The sequence below is a fragment of the Astatotilapia calliptera genome, chromosome 22, assembly GCF_964374335.1.
Source record: "Astatotilapia calliptera chromosome 22, fAstCal68.1, whole genome shotgun sequence".
Taxonomy (NCBI): Eukaryota; Metazoa; Chordata; class Actinopteri; order Cichliformes; family Cichlidae; genus Astatotilapia; species Astatotilapia calliptera.
In genome coordinates, this window is record NC_137442.1 from 36,615,800 (window position 1) to 36,638,554 (window position 22,755).

Here is a 22,755-nt window from a genome sequence, read left to right on the forward strand (position 1 = left end):
GAAAGAATGCAAAAGCATTGACATATATTTTTCCTTCCTACAATAGCCGGACGGGCAGGGGAGAGATAGATTTTGGTAGCCCGACTGGAAAAATCGCTAGCCCCAGGACGCCGGGCTAGCGATTTTGCGAGCCCTGTATCTGATTGAGGAATCACTCATCTTTGGAAAAGAGAGTTTATTACAGAGAAATGTCTCTTTCCAAAATAAAAGCTATACTATCCGCTTCTTCTGGGCTATATTCTCAGCAGCATAAGGAGAATCATGTGCTAACAGCTGTCTAAATGACTCGGCTAAAGTTAGTAGCATGCTTGTTGTTTTTGTCTTTGCACTAGGATGATGTCGGTGTAAATGTGCAGTCATATTCGTTGTGTTCCCACTAGTGCTTTCAGGTTAATCTCGTTGAAATGACCTTAACGCCACAACACGGCAAATCTCCGTTAACGAGCTACCGCCGATCGCTCCGTGCATGGGGCTAGACGGCCAACACGTTAACGAGCTAACTGCGCTAACGCACTAGTTCCCACCCATGTAATTGAGCATTGCATGGCACATCCAACATACTGTTTTACTTTAGTCCATGACTCGCTTACCTTCAGGGTCATACGTCACATGAAAACCAAAATAATTCCAAACGCCAGATCTGAATGAGGTTCAATTTGCCATGTTGCAAGGAGAGCTTAACTTCTGTCTCGCTAGCTTGCCCTGCGCTCTTCCTTCTGACTATGCTGTCTGTGTTGAGTGCTCAGTGGATCTGCGCTCGACAGTGCAGCCTAGGCGGAGTAGTCGAACACAGATTCACTGAGCGCTCAACACAGACAGCATCGTCAGAAGGAAAATTGATAAAATAAATTACAAATGTTGTATTGTTCGATACATATGCGTACCGAACCGAAAGCACTGTATCGAACGGTTCAATATCGATACGAATATCGTTGCACCCCTAATATATATATATATATATATATATATATACACATATATTGTTATGATCCAGTGTTGTGTTTGTTTTGTGTTACTCTTCCCACCAGAGGATGGCTGTGGGTTTTTGTTTTCCCCTTTTCTCTCTTAGGAGGTGGACACCTGGGCGTGCCTGCTGGGGATCTGGGTGGAGTCTCGGCCTATCCTCGGATTGGATAATTGACTAATAACCTCCAGTTTTTAACTACCAGATGACAGCCACCTGGTTCCTCTCTCCTAACCTCCACCATTCAACCAAGAATCGTTACAGTGTAGAGTTTCTTTGACAAAGTGATTAGCCATATATATATATATATATATATATATATATATATATATATATATATATATATATATATATATATATATATATATGTATATATATACATATATATATATATATATATATATATACACACACATATATAAACAGGTGAAATTAATTTTCGATATGAAGTATTTATTAATGGATTGATAATTCATTTTGAAATATTGATTTAAAAATAGTGTTTTTATTTTAAATGATAAAATAATAAATTACTTTAGTAATGTTTCGATACACGTGGCTCTTGTGGTCCTCCATAGCTGATGAGAGTGAGCGATGATGCTAATGACATCAAGATGTTTTCATTACTTCTGAACTTCATAAATTTGCCTCCAACAAACCCCCCAAAAAGAAATCCAGAACTAAACGTGAATCTGAGCATTTTTAAAGAACACACACTGAAAAGACACTCAAGTAAAAAAAAAAAAAAAAAGTTTCTTCCTGTCTGAAGTTAGTCGTTGACCAATGAAAACGCTCTGAGCATTTAATTCATCAAAGGAACATGAAATCATGATTATGTTTGAAATAAACTTCATAACTCAGCCGCTGAAATCACTAGGTGAAGTGTACAAACACAACTACTTTGTCATTGTGAGGCCGAGGCATTAGCACTCGGTTTCGGGCTGGTTTCGGACTGATACACTTGTGTCTGTTCAGCTGATAATTCCAGGTGAACGTCTTGAGACAAGTACTGCAGCTGAAGTTCTTCTCCCCACTGTGAATTTTCATGTGAGCGTTCAGGGCCGAGCGGCAGCTGAAGGGCTTGCTGCACTCGGAGCAGCTGAACGGTTTCTCTCCCGTGTGAAGCGTCATGTGGTTCGTCAGCGCCGCCTTCTCCATGAAGCATCGGCCGCACTCGGAGCAGCTGAACGGTTTCTGGCCCGTGTGAGTCCAAAGGTGTTTTTTAAGACTTCCGCTCTGAACGAATCTTTTGTCGCACTTCGGACAACCGAACGGTTTCTCTCCTGTGTGGCTCCGTTTATGCCTTAACAGGTGTGCCATGCGCTTAAACGATTTCCCACATTCGGTACAGATGAGCGCTTCTTCGCCCGAGACACATTTCATATCCCCTGCGAGCACTTTGCTTTCTTCCGAGCTTGAAGGTTCACTGCTCTCCTCCAGATCTCCTTCATGGACCTCCGTCTCCATGTCCTTGTCCTCAGGATCTAAACCTGGATCTGGTGCTGGTCTGCCAGCATCCTCTCCTCCCACAGAGTCTCTGCGCTTCTCAGTCAGGGTGTGATGAAGCTTAGAGGACTCAGGTTTCTCTTCATCCTCTTCACTTTTTACAGCAACAGGACTGAATGTGAACTTGATGATGTCGACCTCCTCCTGTTCCTCTTTGATGAATACTCCCTCCTGCTCCTCTTCATCACCAACTATTACCTTCTGGACATCTGGAGGTAAACCTGAAACACAGACATTAACACTGACATTACTCAGTGTCACTGAAACCACAAATACTACATGCAGATGATTTGTGACAGCTTGGACTTGTTATTAATCTGCTTGGTTGCACTGTATTCACCATCTGCTTTAACACAGTTTGCAGACACAGCAGTGGACACAGGAGGGAAGTAAAGCAGACGCCCAAGAAACACTTCCACTCAGACGTAGAGTGGCACAAATGTGTTTCATACACTGAGCACACATACAGGTTTTATTGAGATTACTTATTTTATGTTTCTATGATGAAGTGAAGAATGATCGGAAGCATTTCATAAGATTCAAAGACCTTTATTGGAAAATAGAGCCAGGATTTACAGTGGTGAACCCTCTTCTTAACTTCAGCTGGATATCAGCTTCAGGACCAAGTCCTGATTGATGGACATCATTCCTGCCTCCTCAGAGCTCCAAGCTGATCTTAGTTTTCCTTTTAAAGGAATGCTTGGCTCAGCAGAGCTCTGACTGTTTGTCAGCCTGGCTACAGTGCTGCAGAGAAATCTAGGCTTGTTCTTATTTCCTTCAATCAGTGAGATGTTCTAGGTTTAAAGGGGGCTTTTTTATGAAGCAGCAAACTGGCTCTCCAGGCTAAATGATGATCTTCTAAATTAGCATGACGCCATTTCTTCTCCAGATGCGCATTTGAGAATTATACCAGGGTCAAGTACTTCTAATCTGAGGCTTTCTTTTTCACAGGAGCTACAGTATCTAGAGTTGTACGCAGTGAAGAAGTAAAACTATTAGCAAGATAATCGACCTTTGTGGGAGTTCTAGCTGCTCTACACTGTGTTGGCACGAGGCACTGAAGATCACAACAGTGGAGGAAATATATCCTTACACTTAGTTACAGCGCTTTCAGAAAGACATCTTCCTTCTCTCACCCCAACCAATCACAGCAGATGGCCCCGCCCCTCCCTGAGCCTGGTTCTGCTGGAGGTTTCTTCCTGTTAAAAGGGAGTTTTTCCTTCCCACTGTCGCCAAAGTGCTGCTCATTAGGGGTGGGGAAAAAAATCGATACTGTGTAGTATCGTGATATTTTGTTTGCTAATAATGTATCGATACAGGGACGGCAGAAATCGATATTTTGTTACAAAAAAGGTTTTTGTGCTCTGACTTCAGAGCATGTTGATCCTTTTTCTGAGCAAGAATCCTGACATTCCTTCACTGTCCAAATGTGTTTAACTTTTTTTTGGCAGCAATAAACATGACAGTTTACTTATTTTAATTTAAGACATGTCTTATTTTAATTAAGTTTAAAACTTTTTTATTTAATGGAAAATTATATTTTGTTTTAATTTACTTTCAAATTCTTCAGTTGCTGAATGGGCTGCATAGTTTTCATAAATAAATAATAATAATATAATATATTATATTATTATAATAATAATAATAATAATAATAATAATAATAAATAAATAAATAAAATTGCAATAATATCGTATCGTGCGTTAAGTATTGTGATAATATCGTATCGTGGGATGTATAGTGATTCCCACCTCTATTGTTCATAGGAGGTCACATGATTGTTGTATGTATGTATTATTGTAGGGTCTACTGTACAATATATAGAACCTTGAGGGAACTGTTCTTGTGATTTGGCGCTGTGTAAATAACAGTGAATTGAATCTACTCCTGTGTAATCCAAAAATATAAAAATAAAATACATGTTATTGCATTAAATCTTCTTTTCTTCTATTTTCCTGCTGGAGAAGATCCAGTATAACCTTTTCCCTCCTCCTTAGGATTTCTGTGACCAAAACTCTCTAATATCAGCTGAACTTAAGTAAACACTGAATAATCACAATCCTAAAAGCTGCAATACAAAAACAGACATTACTAATGCAAACTAAAACATACAGAGCCCTACAGAAACTTTGACCAGGCGTTTGGACCTGCCTCAGTCTGGAATAGCCAAACTCAAAATGTACCCATCTGGACAGCATGATGGAGCTCTCTGTGTTATTGTTGGGTCTAGAGCAGGGCGATATGACCAAACATATTTATCACGATATACATTTGAAAATTTGCGATAACGATATAACTGACGATATAATTGACACCAGACAAAATACTTTACAACTCCACAACTTTATTAGTGCAAAAAACCCATCAATGTATTTTCACTTAAACAAGCAGCTGTTTTTTATGTGCATTAAAGTTATATAAAAATGTAACAGTGCAAATTCTTTGCTGACAGTTTAACCAAAAGGCATTTCCAGTGGAAACTGGCCGACATATCCTCAGCATAACCATGTGTAATATCCACAAAACTTAAAAAGAGGTCATACACGCACAATATGGTAATATTATGTTGAAGCACAGTACGTATCACTCCGCGAGGCTCCGCCTACGATGCCGTAATGCTCCCACAATCCATCAAGCGGTGCGGCTTCGTAGCTTAGCAAAGTTTTACTAAAACATTTGACAGATTTTCGAGCGCCGTGCACATAAAATCGTTTCCAGGTCAGTAAACACAACCAGAGTTCATACATAAGGCACACGGGATTATAAGGGGCTCTGTCGACTTTCAGAAAAATCAAAGGATTGATTTTAAGTGCGCCGTATTTTCCAAACAACACGGTAATAACGACGGCCCGCTAAGATAAGATAAGATAAGATAAGATAAGATAAGATAGAACTTTATTAATCCCTCGGGTGGGTTCCTCTGGGAAATTTGATTTCCAAAAAAGCACAGCACCGACAGAAGTTACAGAGTTACAGAATATTATATATATACACACACACACACACACACACACACACACACACACACACACACACACACACACACATATATAATGTAGAATAAGGAGGGGATGTTTTTCTCATTATCATTTAATATTTTAATATGTCATTAGTAGTTCATTAGAAGTATATAACCAGCTTTGCATTAAGCATGAATTGAAGTTTTTGATCTTACATTATTCTTTGCATTACAGTGATGGTGATAACTTTAGTTTGATCTTTTCTTACAGGTACCAGAATAATAACATGATTTTCCATTGCAGATGTAACCATGATCATTCCATACACATTGCAGTTTGTTGCTCATTCTAGAGTTGTGCTCAAGGTAATTAAAGGTTAAAAGCTACAGCCAGCGCGAGTCTGGCTGATCTATGGAGGGCAAAGGCTTTGAGCTTGGAAGGCCGCACGCGCTTACACAGCACTTATAAGATGTCATTCTTGGTGATTTTGTGCTTAGTCATGTTTTAATATGTTTTAAGTAGAAGTAGCTGATCCAGCAATATTCATTTAATATTATATACTTGATTTAGAGCAATACACACTGATGGTCTTAATAAATGAAAGAGTCCTTGTAGTTGCCATGTTGTGTCTCAGCAGGGTACAGACGGTTCCAGGAGAAGGGGGGCAGTTAGCGTCTGCCCTCGGGAAGGAGACAATGTTATTCTTTGTGTTAAATAAAATTGTCAATATTGATTGTATTACACCTGTCACTACGCATGAGGGGGCGTTCTAATACCCTGATTTCATAAAACTATGGAAATGTGTTTTTTGAGATGAGATCTGAGACTGTCTGCATACAGTGTCCATCTCCCACGTGTGTGATCATTAAATCATCGTTTGACTCAACCCGACCGGACCAGTGTTGTTATTGTGGGTTTTTCCTCTGGTGTCCATCTCCAATATTTTTGAACCATAACATTTTGGGGGCTCGTCCTGTGGTATTGGGGTGGACGTGCGAGGTGTGGACGGTCTGAGGTTGTCGAGCGGACAGGCACGGACCAGGGATCTGATGTGAGTGAGCTCCGCGGGTGCTTCTAAAGGTAAGGCACTGCCTGTTGAGTTGATTCCCAAATTGTGCCAAATTGGGCTGCATTAAATTAAAAGCCTGCTCACTGACGTTGCTGGTGGGTGTCTGTTTTGATTTTGATGAGAATCACCGTGTGTTATGCAGTTAAAGTTGTTTAAGAGTATTTAATGAAGTTGAAGAAATATGAAACTGTTCCAGAAGTAACAGAGACTGTTTAATTGGTCGTAAAAAAGTTATCTTTCTTCGGTAGGACCCGTTATGGTAAAATTTTACAAAATCGGTTAGGTTGAAATTATTATAGGACGGCACCAGAAGTTGCTAAGAAGCACATAGCCCGGGGGTTACGCCCCCTCCTGGCCGTGGACGCGCGGTCTTGACCTGTCGGCGAACAGGGGTAGTTCAGTTTTGGTTTAACTGTGGGGTACAGGGCATCCCGAAATAAGCTAGGAGTTACCGAGACTCCTCATCGTTTGAAACGGTGTCATGTGCTTGTTTGGACAAAGTTAAATTGAGTTAGGGATTTTAGAAGTTAGGTCAGAAACTGTTCCCAGAAGTAACAGATACTGTTTGATTGATTACAAAAAAGTGAAGCTTTCTTCGGTTGGACCCGTTAATTTAAATTTGTCGAAATTTGTTAGGTGCTGAATTTGTCATGTCTGTCAGTGGTTGTAATTATAAGACGTCTTTTGTGAATAGAGTTTTGTCTGAGCTTTGTGTGACCCTGCGTGTGATGAGAGCGCAGCTGCAGCGCTGAGAGCTATTTTTAGACGGTGTGAACATGCAAATGAGTGTGTGGCTGGGAGGAGAACAGAGCTTTTCACTTCCTGCCCAGAGTGTGTGTGAGCCTTAGAAGCAGAAGGCCTTTTATTGCTGAAAGCCTGTAAAGAAGCTGCTGGTTTTGATGTTATAACAATGTAAATAGTTTCTGATTTAAAGAGAGTGGTTTAAATAATTTTCAGACACACCTTGCAAATGTGCTTATAATGAGTTGGCACTCGGCCTTTGAAGGTCAGAAGCTTCATTCGGCGTGACTGTCCGGATTGATAAAGTGTAGTAAATGCTTTGAGTGCAGAGGGTTAAATGCAAACAAGCTTACAAACACATAGGCTATGATCAGAATAGGTCCCTAGAAGGCTTTTGAATGTTTTAAACCAAGTGGGAATCACTAGAACGTTATTTGTTAATCACAGTTGATTTATGTAATGTAAAAAATCATTTAAGACTGAGTAACTTCAGTTTTTGAGGAGCATAAGAGAGTGTTCCTAGAGCAGAGTAAGCTGCTGTAAGTCAATTGAAAACAATTTAATTAAATCTTAAACATTTTATACTGATAACACAACTGATTTTAAGTCATATCTTTAAATAAGTAAAGTTCATGAAGTTTTCTGAGCTGCCATGACACAGAGAAAGTGGAGTGTTTCACCCTGAAAGGATGAAATGATGCTCTGCCTTTGTTGTCAAGTTCAAACATAGGCCTTAAATAAATATGAGCCACTAATAAGCGTGACATAATTAATAATTTCAAACAATAAAGCACATTGGGTGAGTGACCCAGGTAACAATAATTTATGAGCACGCAATAAAGTGGACCTGTTAGAACCCCTTTGACATTTGTCCCTTCAACAATAAATGATTATATTGTGTCCCATGCACTAAACAGTCCCATTTAATACTGTTAAATCGTTGTTTAAATAGAATAAGCAAACATGCCTGTGCTTTATTTTGCAACCTGTAACATACAAATAGCAGAGGAGGAGGGCCAATTGGAGGTGACCTGCAAATGTCACATAGTGACTGAGGAAGGTGTTTCACCTTATGAGATGACAGTGTGGTCCGAGATTGAGCTGCATGAGCTAAATGCCTATATACAACGTTGCCTATTTTTATTTCAAGGCTTAAAGGAGATGACTGAGCATGAAAATGATCCAAATTGGGAGCCCACAGAGGCCGCCCACTTTGCTCAGGCTATGATAGAGTCGGTACTAGACGGTTTTGATTTTGATATGCTTGCTTGGGAAATAATATAATTATCTGTGGAGATGTCTCCAAGCGATTAGTAGATTTAAAGGAGACAAATGTGTGCTTGAGAGTGCGTGGTTGAAATTGTGTGTGTGGGTGTGCGTTTGAAAGGCTTTGAAACATAGATTTGATTTGAATAAAGCTAATCACAGTACTATGGTTTGGCATTGAAGTAGAGCGAGCTATACAGCTAATTATTGAGGAGTTTGGATTTAATTGGTCCATTGCTCCCTCGCTCGGTAAACAACACAGTGAATTTGTTAGTTTGTGAGCAAACATGATATTGCTTTGGAGCAATTTTCTGTGAAAAATTTAAGGCTGTGTGAATGCATTTGAGCTGTGTTATTGTTTTGTGCCCCAAAGTTAACATGCAGTGTGTATGAGTTTATAACATTTATGTTACAGAGTGAAAAGTAATTATTAAAAGTGAATAATGAAAGAGGCTTGGTTAAGTCTTGACACACTGCGTTGGCTGTGTGTCTTACCAAGCAGATTACAAGGAGACAGTGACCCTGGGAGGAGCGAAAGTATTTCTGAAAGCTAACAGGCAGACATTGCGGAGTGATCCAGAAGGAGGAGCCGTAAAACGTCACAAAAAAGGGAGGTAAGCTTGTGTTTTAGGATAATGGCTGACGGCCCGAACACGACACCTACTGGGCACAGAGGCTATAAGCCTCTAAAGGAGCAGCAGCAACAGTTAAAAAAAGCTATTCGCTTAGCTTCCCCTGGATCAACAAAGTTAGCTGAGAAGGAAGCCAAAGCAATGGAAGCTGAGCTAAACAAGTTTATTGCTTCCCAACAGAGAGGGCTGGATGACAAAATAGCCCTAAGTCTTGTGCTCAAAATAGAAGGAGAGAGATGTGAGCAGCAATTGGAACAACTACAAGCCGAGGCAGAGAAACGTTCAATTAACTGGAAGATTAAACAACAAATCAAGAAACTACAGCAAACTCATGCAAAGTGTTGCAAGTGGATGTTCTTGTGGAATGGAGCATCTTCCTGGATGGAGGAGGATGACACACCTGAAACAGAAGATATGGAAAGCATAATGGAGGCTTTGAAACAACTGAAAGACCAAAATAAGAAGCTGGAAGACCAAATGAAGAACTGGATTCCAAAACCAGGAGATGCTAACAAGTATCACACAGCAGAGATTCTTCCTTGGGCCACGTTAACATCTAATGCCGTAGGACGACAATATGTCATGCCTGTAATGACCCTCAGAGGAGGACAAGTTCAAGGCCCCGATGGACAGACGGCAGTGGTTGTGGGAGGAGTAGCTGATGTTGAATACACCAGAGCACCACGGGTGTTTCATAATAAAGGGCCTATGACAGTTAAATGTCAGTCCCTGAATGGGGAAGGGAAAGAGATAACATCAGCCGCAGAGGAAGGCTTGCCTTTGCCTTCTAGTTCACATGAGAGAGGAGACAGGCCAAAAGCCGAAGCATCAAGAGAGAGCCTGCCAGACCAGACTGGAGAAGCGGATTGGACCCCAACAAACGAGGAAATGATTTCACCGGTGGAAAGGATGGCACAACCGGCTTTCATCGGACTGCCAACACCAGCAAGAGAAGAGCAGGCCCAAACCAGGTCAAAACACTCCAAAGCAATGGCCAAGTCAGACACATGGGCAGGAGAAGTATTCGGACGAATGCTTGAAGCCCCGCAAGGGCTATTGGAAGTATTAAATACACTGAAGACCGTAAAGGACAAAATGACCAAAAGCATGGCAGAAGAGGAGAGCGACAAAGATTCATCTACCACAGAGGAGGAAGAAGATGACGAAGATAACGACAGAGGAGGAGTCGCGTCAGAACCAAGTATAGCCAGGAATCTTAGGTCAAGACAGGTGAAAAAAGAGCAGGGACAGAGAAGGCCTATTTTTAAGAGTTCAAAAGGCAAGGGAAAATTGGGACAGTGTAAAACTGTGACCAAAGCAGAAAAAGCTGCGGGTACTCATTATAATTTGCCTTTAGTGGCTGGTGCAAAAAATGAACCAGTGTACCGCGCATACAAAGTAAGAGATTTGGAGGCATTGGTTAAACAGCTTCCACCTATAACTGGGGGAGGAGCAAGGTGGTTGCGTGAATTAGGCAGACTAACAGAAGGAGAGGAGCTTGCGATTGGCGATTTTCGCGCCATTTCTGCGCGGTGTATGCTCGGTGGTGGGCTAGCAGATGTAGAGGCTATAGCTCGCACAACTCGCCATGCAAATGATTTTCCTTATCATGAAGTGCAATGTGCTTTGTCTGACGCAGTCCGTGAAAAGTACCCAACCCCTAATACAGGAGCCATACCTAAAATAATTTGGGACCCCCAAAACACACCTAGAGAGTTTTTAGAAAAAGCCAGAGATCAGTGGTTGTTAGAAACAGGTACCCATCCGGGTAGAGAAGGTGAACATCGGGCATGGTTTCGCTCAGCGGTGCTGGCAGGGCTGCCAAACCAGGTCACAGAAGATCTACAGAAAAACCCAGATTTTGCCGTAGCAGATTCGGTGCAGTGGGAAAGACACGTCTCACATCGTTTGCAGCTGGAGCAGGACAGGGCGAACAAGCAGAAAAAAGAGTTGGAGGAGGCACAAGCGTCTCTACTCAAATTACAGTTGGTGGAGGCCAGAAACAAAGCCAGCGAAAAGAAAAAAGAGGAAAAAGAAAAAACAGAAAAAATTATGATAGTTGCGACCCAGCCTGGTCCTGGGCCTGAATGGCCAGATAGTGGCCCGGGTCCATGCACTAATGACGGATGGCCCGCCAATGCACCAAGGCAGAACCAACCCACAGGGAATTGGGGAACCGGTGGATCGTACAGAGGGCGTGGTGGCTCAGCGGGGGGAGTACAAAGAGCTCGTGACACGGGGAATCTCAGCAGTGTGCCTTGGAATGTCTGTTGGAGGTGTGGAGCAGAGGGTCATTGGAGCAGAGATTGCCCAGAACGTCGTCAGAACAATCAAAGACGAGGCTACCAATCCCAGGCACGTGGAGCTCCGAGAGCAAGTGGTGGCTCTAGGGGAGCATATCAGGCCCCAAACCCGAGTGCAGCACCAGCCGCGCAGTATCCAGTGGCTGACTGGAGGGAGGACCAGTACTGAAGGGACCCGGAGGGACCAAACAGTATGGTGCTGGCAGATCCCATGCTGTTAATGACTATAGAAGGGACAGAATTGCCCTTCTTAGTAGACACTGGAGCAACATATTCAACCTTGAGAGCAGCACCAGACAGTGCAACGTTGTCCTGCCACACAGTGAACGTGGTGGGTTTTTCCGGGATCCCGACAACTCTGCCAGTGACTGACCCAGCTTTGACAAAGCTGGGCAAGCAGACTTTGAAACACAACTATGTGGTGTCATCGCAAGCGCCAGTAAATCTTATGGGCAGGGACCTGCTCGTGAAGTTGGGCGCCACAATCACATGTTCAGCAGATGGATTATCTGTGACTCTGCCAGGGGGCCAGCATTTTCCGTGCCTGGGAACAAGTTCAAAGACTCAATATCTGCTTCAAGACTGTGAAAGAGCAAAAGTCAATATCTACAGGGGGAGACTAGTGGAAGAGGATGTTCTGAGGCAATTTCAGCTGTGGAGACCCTGGATAATGAGCTTGGCAGTTTACTCCCCTCCGCGCGACCCTTACCACGTTACCCTGTTTTATGATAAAGAGAATGACGACACCTATCGTGAATTATTTCAATCTGATCTTGAAGGTCAGACGTGGAATGTGCAAACACATGACATCTACATCGGACCAGAAGGTGTAGCCGCGGCTGTGAAATTAACTGATGAACAACTGCCTTGGTACAATGTGGAAGAAATTTCAACCCCTCACATTACATTGGCGGTCCACCAAGGTCATGGTGCAGGTGATCTAGGTCCAATGGTCAGGCGAGCACTGGACGACACAGGGTGGCAAAGAACCCAAATTCCTAACTTATCTTATGCTCCAAATTGTAAAACCTATCGCATAACTTGTGCCTGTGAGGATACAGTGATTTTGGAACATAAAGAAATTTTAAAAACACATGGTGAGGAGTGTGTAGATCATCCTCACGCAGTTGCTGGACTGTCGAATCTGCCTGACAGTCTATGGTCAAAAGGGCCCACGGATGTTGGCCTAGCTAAGTGTCCTCCTGTCTTGTTCCAGCTCAAGTCACACACACCGATCAATAGACCACAGTATAAACATAAACCTGAAGCAGAGGCAGGAATTACAGAAACAATAGAAGGCCTGCTAAGGGCCGGGGTGTTAGAGCCCTCTCACTCACTGTGGAACACACCAATTCTACCAGTGGAGAAACATGGAACAGGAAAATACCGTATGGCACATGATTTGAGAGCCATTAATGAAATATTGCTCTCTACTACTGCACCGGTACCAAATCCGTACACAGCTTTATCAGCTATCACATGTGACCAAAAGTGGTTCACGTGCATTGACCTGGCAAATGCATTCTTTTGTCTTCCTCTGCATGAGTCACTCAGAGACATTTTTTCATTCACATACAGAGGCCAACAACTCAGATACACACGTTTGCCACAAGGCTTTGCACTTTCTCCAGGCATTTTCAATCAGGTGCTTAAAGAAGCCCTGTCGTCATGTAATTTGCCTAATGATTGTACATTAATACAATATGTTGATGATCTTCTCATTGCAGCCCCGTCAGCAGCGGATTGTACAGCGGCATCGTTCGTTGTGTTGAATAGGTTGGCGGAATGTGGCTTTAAAGTAAGTAAAGACAAGCTGCAGTTGGTTCGCCCTGAAGTGACCTTTTTGGGCCGGGTAATCGCACACAAATCAGTGGGTTTGATGAACACACACAGAGACCAAATTTTGACACACCCAAAACCGCGAACTGTGAGAGAAATGCTTTCTTTTCTTGGTTTAACAGGTTACAGCAGGCAGTTCATTCCGGATTATGCAGGAAAAACTGCCCCTTTAAGGGCCCTAATGAAGCAAGTTGGTGTTCGAAACTTTAAGGCTGAGTTACCTTGGACGCCTGAAGCTGAAGCCGCATTTATTAGGGTAAAACAGGATTTGTCAAGGGCCTCAGATTTAGCCACACCTAATTATGACGAGCCATTCTATTTAGATGTTTCTGAAACAAACTCAATTGTAAATGGAGTGTTGTTTCAGAAAAAAGGGGGGGGTAGAGAAGTGCTCATGTATGTTAGTGTAAAACTACATCCAACAGAAGCAAAGCATCCTACATGTACACAACATGCAGCAGGGGTTGCTAGAATTATCCAAAAAACAGCACATGTAGTGAGAGAACACCCACTAAAAATACTCACTACACATAGCATAGTGGCATACGTAAATTCACAAGCATTTTGTATGTCACCACGGGCACAACAGAGACTGAGCAAAGTCTTAGAGGCCCCAAATTTGACATTCACACATGAAGGAATTAACATGGCTGATTTAATGGGTGTAGGGGAACCACATGACTGCGCCAAAAGAGCACAGATCGAGGAAAAGATTAGAGAGGACCTGAAGGCCGAACCCATACCGGGAGCTGAGGATTGGTTCACCGATGGATGTTGCCACCGAGACGAAGGAGGACTGAAAGCAGGGTATGCGGTGGTCTGCAGAGTAGAAGGAGATTATCAGGTCAGAGAGTCAGGAAGGATTGAGGGAAAGCAGTCGGCCCAGAGAGCTGAAGTGATAGCCTTAGCTCGAGCTTTGAGACTAGCCAAGAACAGGAGAGTGAACATCTACACCGATTCGGCATATGCGTTTGGAGCAGCGCATGTGGAGCTGCCTCAGTGGAAAAGAGCAGGATTCAGAACAGCAACCAATGCACCTATCTCCCACATACATGAAATGGAGGAACTGGAAAAGGCCTTGGCTGACCCAGAGGAGGTGAGCATTATAAAATGCAAAGCTCACTCCCAAGGAACCAGTATGGTGGAAAAAGGAAACCAGAGAGCAGACGAAGCCGCAAAGGAGGCCGCAGGCTACAAAGGACAGAGACAAATGATACAGGTAACATCAGAAGAAGAGATACCTGTTGACCTGATTGAGGAAGTTAAACGGGCCCAGGAGGAGGCATCCCCAGAGGAAAAGGGGGTGTGGAAAAACAAAGGAGCCTGGCAGGATGGACATTTGTGGAGGGGGCCAGACGGGCGCCCCGTGCTGACAGCCAAAATGGCAGAACAGAAGGTGGATGAAGCCCACGGACTTGCCCACGTGGGGAGAGCCCAGATGGAAAGAAATTTGTGTCATTGGTGGCATCCTGAGCTGCGAGGAATGATAAGGGAGAAGGCCAGGATGTGCTTAATCTGTGGGGCACACAATCCTAAGCCAGCAGTAAAACCGGAAGTGGGTAAGTTTCGGCCCCCTGAGAGGCCGGGAGAGGAGATTGTTATTGATTTCACTGATATGATTGATTCCGGGCCGGGCGGTGTAAGATATTTGTTAGTGTGTGTTGACGCTTTGACCGGCTGGCCAGAGGCCTGGGCTACAAAAAAGGAGGATGCTAAGACTGTCATTAAGTGTTTAATCAATTATTACATTCCCCGTCATGGGTTCCCGAAAAGAATTAGATCAGATAATGGAACCCATTTTAAAAATCAAGATTTGGAAAAAGTAGAAAAAATGTTGGGCGTCCAGCATAAATTTGGAACGGTCTATCATCCTCAGTCTCAGGGGAAAGTAGAAAGAATGAACCTAAATTTGAAAAACAAATTGGCAAAAATCTGCGCGCAAACAGGGCTAAATTGGGTCGCAGCCCTGCCGGTTGCGTTGATGACCATAAGATGTTCTGTTAATCAATCCACAGGTTTTACACCATACGAGCTGCAAACCGGGAGACAGTTTCCGGCACCTTGGACGGTGGGCTCGGGTGAACGGGACAAAAAGGGGAACCGGTCCCACGCAGACTACTGGAACGAGCTAAAGGCGCTAGTGTCCAGTTTCACGAAACAGGCGGCTTGTAAAGGGCCCACAGGAGAAGGAGAGGTCCCGGACGCGAAAACAGTGTGGCTGAGAGTCATCAAACGAAAGTGGAAGGAGCCCCGCTGGACTGGTCCATATGAGGTATCGGCTCGGACGGCGACAGCGGTCCAACTGAAGGGGAAAGGCGACACCTGGTATCACTGGACGCAGTGCGCAGCTGCGCACGAGGGCTTGGTGGGGAAGGATCAATCTCAACCCGACGCAGGTGAAATTGAGCGGCACAATAATCCCTCACACCTGTGCAACGGACCGACCGGTAGTCTACCCGGAAGGTCAAAGAAAGAGGAGCAGCCAAGGAGGAGATCGCCGCGCCAACGAAAAGGAGCGGTACCACACTGAACACCTAAAACAAGAGAGAGGCTCTGATAAAGGGCTTTGAACTTTTTACTACACCATAACATTCACATACCACCATGCCATCACAACAAGTAGACACTGGTGATGAAAGAAGAGTCTCAAAAGCCATCACAATGTTCAAAATTATTATGAGTTTGATGTTAACTATGTTGCTAATCATGGCTATTTGTTTTTTGATTTGTTTGTTGCAGACCGACCCGGGAAACCAGTCTGAGCACGGAGGCCATGCCAGTCCGGCGTTGTTTGATACACCAAGTACATCACGCGTGGTCCATAGTGATTTAAGGTTGTGGGCAAGAGTGAAGCGCGAGGTCTCTGGTAAAAAGGATGAGTGTCTCAGCACATATGGTGGTTTAGAATTAGATTATGTTATTGGTTCCACAACTTCCTTTACGTTTGATCTGTGTGATGTTGTTAATTGCAGGGACGTCGGCAGTGCTTGGAGGGGATACAATGTGTGGGTCTGTTGGGATTATTCAGTGAGTACGCACTGGGAGAGGGGAAATCGTCCTTATGACAGCTGGTGCCGTAATTGGGACCAGGTAAGGGGTTACACTGGGCAAAATTGGGAACCGTTAGAATCAGGATCAGAAAACGGGCTTAAACTACAGAGGGATTTTAGCCCCTCTGGAAACGCGTTAACTTTATCATTGGGGAATTGGCATCGCAAACAATCTATGTATTTAATTTTGGGGGTGGAAATAGCGGGGGTTGATCCAAAAGGGTTAATTAAAGTTAATTTCCTAGAAAAACTAATCGTTCTGCTTTCTTTCCAGTGACTCCAAATAAGAATGTAGATAGGATTAATTATGTTCATTACAATGTACTGAGACTCTCTAATCTGACCAGAGACGGATTGGAGGGGCTAGCGAAGCAGGTGGGTCCGACCTCGTTAATGGGAGTGCAGAATAGAATGGCCCTTGACATGTTGTTAGAGCCTTTCTGAAACTATGCATGATCACTCCGGTGTTGGTAATCCGTTAGAAGGCTGGCTGACCTCAGTGTTCGGACGGTGGAAGGGGGTCATCGCTGCGGTCATGTTTTCTTTGTCTATTGTGGTGGGTATTATGGTTATTTGTTGTTGTCTCATCCCTTGTGCCAGACGAATGTTCAAAAGTATGTCTGTGAGGGCAGTGGACCCTGGAGTCATTACTCCAATGTCCATGATGCCAATGATGCATGTGGAGCTGAATGTGTAGGCCAAGGAGGGACACGACTGTTTGTGACCTCTGGATTCTCCAGAGGTCAACAGAGGGAATTGTAGAATAAGGAGGGGATGTTTTTCTCATTATCATTTAATATTTTAATATGTCATTAGTAGTTCATTAGAAGTATATAACCAGCTTTGCATTAAGCATGAATTGAAGTTTTTGATCTTACATTATTCTTTGCATTACAGTGATGGTGATAACTTTAGTTTGATCTTTTCTTACAGGTACCAGAATAATAACATGATTTTCCATTGCAGATGTAACCATGATCATTCCATACACATTGCAGTTTGTTGCTCATTCTAGAGTTGTGCTCAAGGTAATTAAAGGTTAAAAGCTACAGCCAGCGCGAGTCTGGCTGATCTATGGAGGGCAAAGGCTTTGAGCTTGGAAGGCCGCACGCGCTTACACAGCACTTATAAGATGTCATTCTTGGTGATTTTGTGCTTAGTCATGTTTTAATATGTTTTAAGTAGAAGTAGCTGATCCAGCAATATTCATTTAATATTATATACTTGATTTAGAGCAATACACACTGATGGTCTTAATAAATGAAAGAGTCCTTGTAGTTGCCATGTTGTGTCTCAGCAGGGTACAGACGGTTCCAGGAGAAGGGGGGCAGTTAGCGTCTGCCCTCGGGAAGGAGACAATGTTATTCTTTGTGTTAAATAAAATTGTCAATATTGATTGTATTACACCTGTCACTACGCATGAGGGGGCGTTCTAATACCCTGATTTCATAAAACTATGGAAATGTGTTTTTTGAGATGAGATCTGAGACTGTCTGCATACAGTGTCCATCTCCCACGTGTGTGATCATTAAATCATCGTTTGACTCAACCCGACCGGACCAGTGTTGTTATTGTGGGTTTTTCCTCTGGTGTCCATCTCCAATATTTTTGAACCATAACAATAAATACAGAGACAATATAAATAAAATATACGAAGGGGATAAATAGAATAAATAGGAATAAAAAATAAAAATACAAGTGAATTGCACATTTCAAGTATTGAGGTCTATTGCGCTAGCATGCGCTACCAAAAATAGTGCTTTGTTGTGTATCTGACGGACGAAAGCTAAACCAGTTCCACACCACTGAAGCTGCAGCATTTTTACAAACCAGTTCTGGTTCATCCGTTTCATTCAACGATCCGCTTTCACCCTTCTCATTCTCTGTTGCCGCCATGCTTTTTCCGCCATGTGTGTATGAAAACAAAGGCTCTGCACATGCGCGTTTTACCCATATTCTATTTTATATTTCCTTTTCTTATCGTTGCCCAACATTACGATATGGTACGGTATGATATGTCCCAGCCCTAGTTGGATCTTTAACTTACTGTATAAAGCACCTTAAGGCAACTGTTGTTGTGATTTGACACCATATAAATAAAATTGAATTGAACTGAAAAACGCAAAAGTGATAACTAAATGGCTCAGAGATTTAACATTTGGATCCATGGCCTGGAAACTCCCAACATCTTAATCATCAATCATAATTAAACCAGTATTTAAAAAGCAGAAGCCCAACTGAGGCAGCAATGATCTCCACTCAAGAAAGGTCAGCACTGTAAACACAGATTCTTCACACCATACCTGTGCGATATGACCAAAATCTCATATCCCGATATAAAATATTTATCATCCCAACAGCGATTGCATTTGTCTCTAACCATCAGGAACCTTCACGTTAACTTTTATCGAATGGAAAAGTGTTAGCGTTCATCCTGCAGCTTCACTGTGTTTGTTATGCTAACATAGCTGTGTCGCTAGCGATCACGTGGCACATCATTATATACCAGCTAGCCCAACTTCAGTAACCCTACAAACGTCACTGCTGTTTAGTTTCCTGTCTTCATTTATGTTGGAAGTGACAGCAGAGCTGTACATTTGAATGTTTCAGAAATCTCTCAGTCAGAACATGCTTTAACATGCTTAGGTAACTAGCGAAACTAGTGAGCTAACTTCCGCTAGCATCTTCAACCTTTCCCTCTCTCTGTCTGTAGTCCCAGCCTGCTTCAAAATGGCCACCATCGTCCCTGTACCCAAATCCTCCACCATCTCCTCATTGAACGACTGGCGACCTGTAGCCCTGACCCCCATCGTAAGCAAATGCTTCGAGAAGCTGGTCAGGGACTTCATCTGCTCTGCACTACCCGACTCACTGGACCCTCTACAGTTTGCATACCGCCACAACAGGTCCACTGATGATGCCATAGCCCTGACACTACACACTGCCCTGTCACACCTGGAGAAGAGAGACACGTATGTGAGGATGCTGTTTGTAGATTACAGCTCAGCATTCAATACCATCGTTCCCTCGAAGCTGGACAGGAAACTGCAGGATCTAGGACTGAGCAGCTCCCTCTGCAGCTGGATCCTTAGCTTCCTGTCTGACAGACGCCAAGTGGTCAGACTGGGCAGCATCACCTCATCCCCCATCACACTGAACACTGGTGCTCCACAGGGGTGTGTACTGAGCCCTCTCCTGTACTCACTCTACACCTACGACTGCACAGCCACTAACAACTCCAACATCATTGTGAAGTTTGCGGACGACACTGCAGTGGTGGGTCTTATCACCAACGGTGATGAGACGGCTTACAGGGAGGAGGTCAGCACCCTGACCCACTGGTGTCAAGACAACCATCTCACCCTCAACGTCGCAAAGACAAAGGAGTTGATAGTGGACTTCCGGAGGTGCAGAGAAGTACACACCCCCATCACCATCAACGGCGCTGCTGTGGAGAGAGTGAGCAGCTTCCGCTTCCTTGGAGTACATCTGGCTGAGGATCTTACGTGGTCAGTACACACAAACAAAACAGTGAAGAAGGCGCAGCAGCGCCTCTTCTTTCTCAGGAGACTGAAAAGATTCGGCATGAGCCCCCGCATCCTCAGGACCTTCTATCACTGTGCCATTGAGAGCATCCTCACTGGATGCATCACCACCTGGTATGGCAACAGCACCGCCTACAACTGCAAAGCTCTCCAGCGAGTAGTGCGGTGCTCTGAACGGATAATTGGAGGTGAGCTTCCCTCCCTCCAAGACATCTACAGGAAGCGCTGCCTGAGGAAAGCGGGGAGGATCATCAAGGACTCCAGTCACCCCAGCCATAAACTGTTCAGACTGCTTCCATCAGGAAGGAGGTTCTGCAGCATCCGGTCCCGTACCAGCAGACTGAGAGACAGCTTCTTCCACCAGGCCATCAGACTGCTGAACACGTCATAGACACCTCAGCTTCACTACTGGAACTTTAACATTATGCACTCCATACTGTACAGTAATGCCACTGTTTTGCACATATTCAACTCTGTATATTTATATATTTTATTATTATTATTATTTATTTATTTATTTTACTATTTAATTTGTAAAAATGTGTATACACACACACACACACACACACACACACGTAGGAAAATATTTAGTATACACATCCAGAAATGCATACACTATTATATATTGTACATATATTTATTAGTTTCAGGTTGGCCATTCTTGTATTTTGCTCGTTTGTGTTGTTGTGTTTGCACATCTCTGTTGCTTGTGGGGCTCGCACACAAGAATTTCACTCGCATGTGCTGTGCCAGTGTGCCTGCACATGTGATGTGACAATAAAAGTGATTTGATTTGAATTAGATTACTCCCAGATTTAAGAGCACCTTAGTCCGACAAATACGACAATAACCACGGCCGCTTGCATGTTCTGCAAAAAAATGTGCTTTGTCGTGTATCTGACGGACAAACACCAAACCAGTTCCACATCACTGAAGTTGCTCCATTTTTACAAACCAATTCTGGTTCATCTGTTTCACTCAACAATCGGCCATGTGCGTATGAAAACAAAGGAACTGCGCATGCGCGTTTTACTCATATTCTATCGCGATATTTCATTTTCTTTTCGTTGCCTAACATTGTACCGGTATTACTGTAAACAGTATAATATGGCCCAGCCCTAATTACATCCTTTACTGGAAAAAGCTGGCAGGACCCAGAGCACCTGATTAACAAACTCTGATGTTAATTTTGTAGCTGCTCTATCCACCGCCGTTTGTTTTACAGAGAAAAATCTGCAGAAAATCTCCAGTCGTATTAACATATATTCAACTTAACTTAATATTAATCAACATATACACCATCAGTGCTGGCCTCTCTGCACTGGCTGCCTGTGTCTTTTAGAGTTCATTTTAAAATTCTTATGTTTGTTTTTAAATGTCTACACAGTCTTGCCCCGCCTTACCTCTCTGAGCTTCTTCATCCCCACATACCCTGTCGGTCTCTCAGGTCAGCTGACCAGCTGCTCCTGGAGGTACCGAGATCCAGGAGGAAGCTCAGAGGGGGCGGGGCCTTCTCTATTGTGGCTCCAAAATTATGGAATAATTTGCCCATGCATGTTAGAGAGGCCCCTTCACTGTCCACTTTTAAATCACGTCTTAAAACCCACTTTTATTCCTTGGCTTCTAACCTCAGTGAGACTCAGTTTCTCTTTTAATTGAAGTAGTTATTTAATTAATGATTTCACTCTTCTTTTATTTGTGTTTTATTTATATCTCATGTAATTTTATTTTACAGTTCCAATGTACAGCACTTTGTGTCAGCTGTGGTTGTTTTAAAGTGCTTTATAAATAAAGTTGATGATGATGATGATGATGATGATGATGATGATAACAGTTTTTGGACAGCACAAAAAGCACAGGACAAACTTCAGAATGCTTGCTTGTGGTCTCTGGTTATCAATGTTAGAAAGTGCTTGAACAGGTGCGATCGAAGCTTGTAGTAGATCACTTTATCATATACTAGCAGGTCTGTGCTGCTGTTCGTGGAAACTGCGGATGCCACAGTTGGAACACGAGTATATATAAACAAATGGCAGCATTTTAAGTATAATAGGGAGGCATCTGTGAGGCTCCGGCCTTCGGGCTGACAACGAGACTACACCCCACACTGAAGATAATCACTCTTTGACCTGCTGTCTTTAAATCCCCGACACGTTCTGCCGTGACTTCCTGAAATGTTCTGTTTACTGCTGCTGAACCCGACAGCCGCATCTGTAGCACGATGCTAACGTTAGCTTAGCAGCACTAGCACAACACTGAGCCTGTTTCCAGCAGCAGCGACTAAACTAACCTTCTCTTCTTGCCTCCATTTCCGCTTTTAAATCCACATCCGGTGGTTCACTGTGTCAGTCCACCTCTGCTCCGTCCACAGAACTGGACTCTGGAGAACTTTCTGGTTCCAGCTGTAATTCTCTCTGCTAAGCGAGAACAGCGTGAAGTCCGCTCAACTGGCCGCTATCACTTCCGGCACATTTTTCAAAATAAAACCACAACGCTAAAGCAAGCCCATGTCATCAGAATCCTTTATTAATCCACATGATCCCTAAGGAAATCATGTGGTTACTGTTGCTCCGAGACAACAACAGTAACAACCTGGACTAAGTTAAATATTACAATAAATTACAAAGTTGCAAAATTTAAGAAAGAGCTTAAGAAAAAGCTCTAATATATACAAAAAAAAGCTTTATTATAAAAATCCAGAATATTACAGAGATTAAATATATATTATTGTCATTTTACTCTCAACTGTAAAACTTTGTTATTTTGTTATTTTGACTGGTAGAGGATGTGCAGATATTAAGGGTGTGCATTAGATGGAGATAGAGCCACAGGCAGGAGTGATTTCCTCAGTGGTGCATTTGGAAAATCTTAGTGTCTCAC

General features: G+C 43.3%; 2 protein-coding genes across 2 annotated transcripts; one reads left to right on the plus strand and one right to left on the minus strand.

Annotated features, from left to right (window-relative positions):
- Window positions 1–1,396: 1,396 nt before the first annotated feature.
- On the minus strand, window positions 1,397–22,345 carry LOC113014442 (uncharacterized). Its single transcript, XM_026155983.2, has 2 exons — window positions 22,166–22,345; window positions 1,397–2,691 (listed from the first exon to the last, which is right to left on the minus strand). The coding sequence occupies exons 1-2, from the start codon at window positions 22,182–22,184 to the stop codon at window positions 1,838–1,840; spliced, it is 873 nt and encodes a 290-aa protein (XP_026011768.1). The 5' UTR covers window positions 22,185–22,345; the 3' UTR covers window positions 1,397–1,837.
- LOC145423589 (uncharacterized) lies at window positions 13,666–15,944 on the plus strand. Its single transcript, XM_080296252.1, has 2 exons — window positions 13,666–14,839; window positions 15,296–15,944. The coding sequence occupies exons 1-2, from the start codon at window positions 13,675–13,677 to the stop codon at window positions 15,808–15,810; spliced, it is 1,680 nt and encodes a 559-aa protein (XP_080152378.1). The 5' UTR covers window positions 13,666–13,674; the 3' UTR covers window positions 15,811–15,944.
- Window positions 22,346–22,755: the final 410 nt, after the last annotated feature.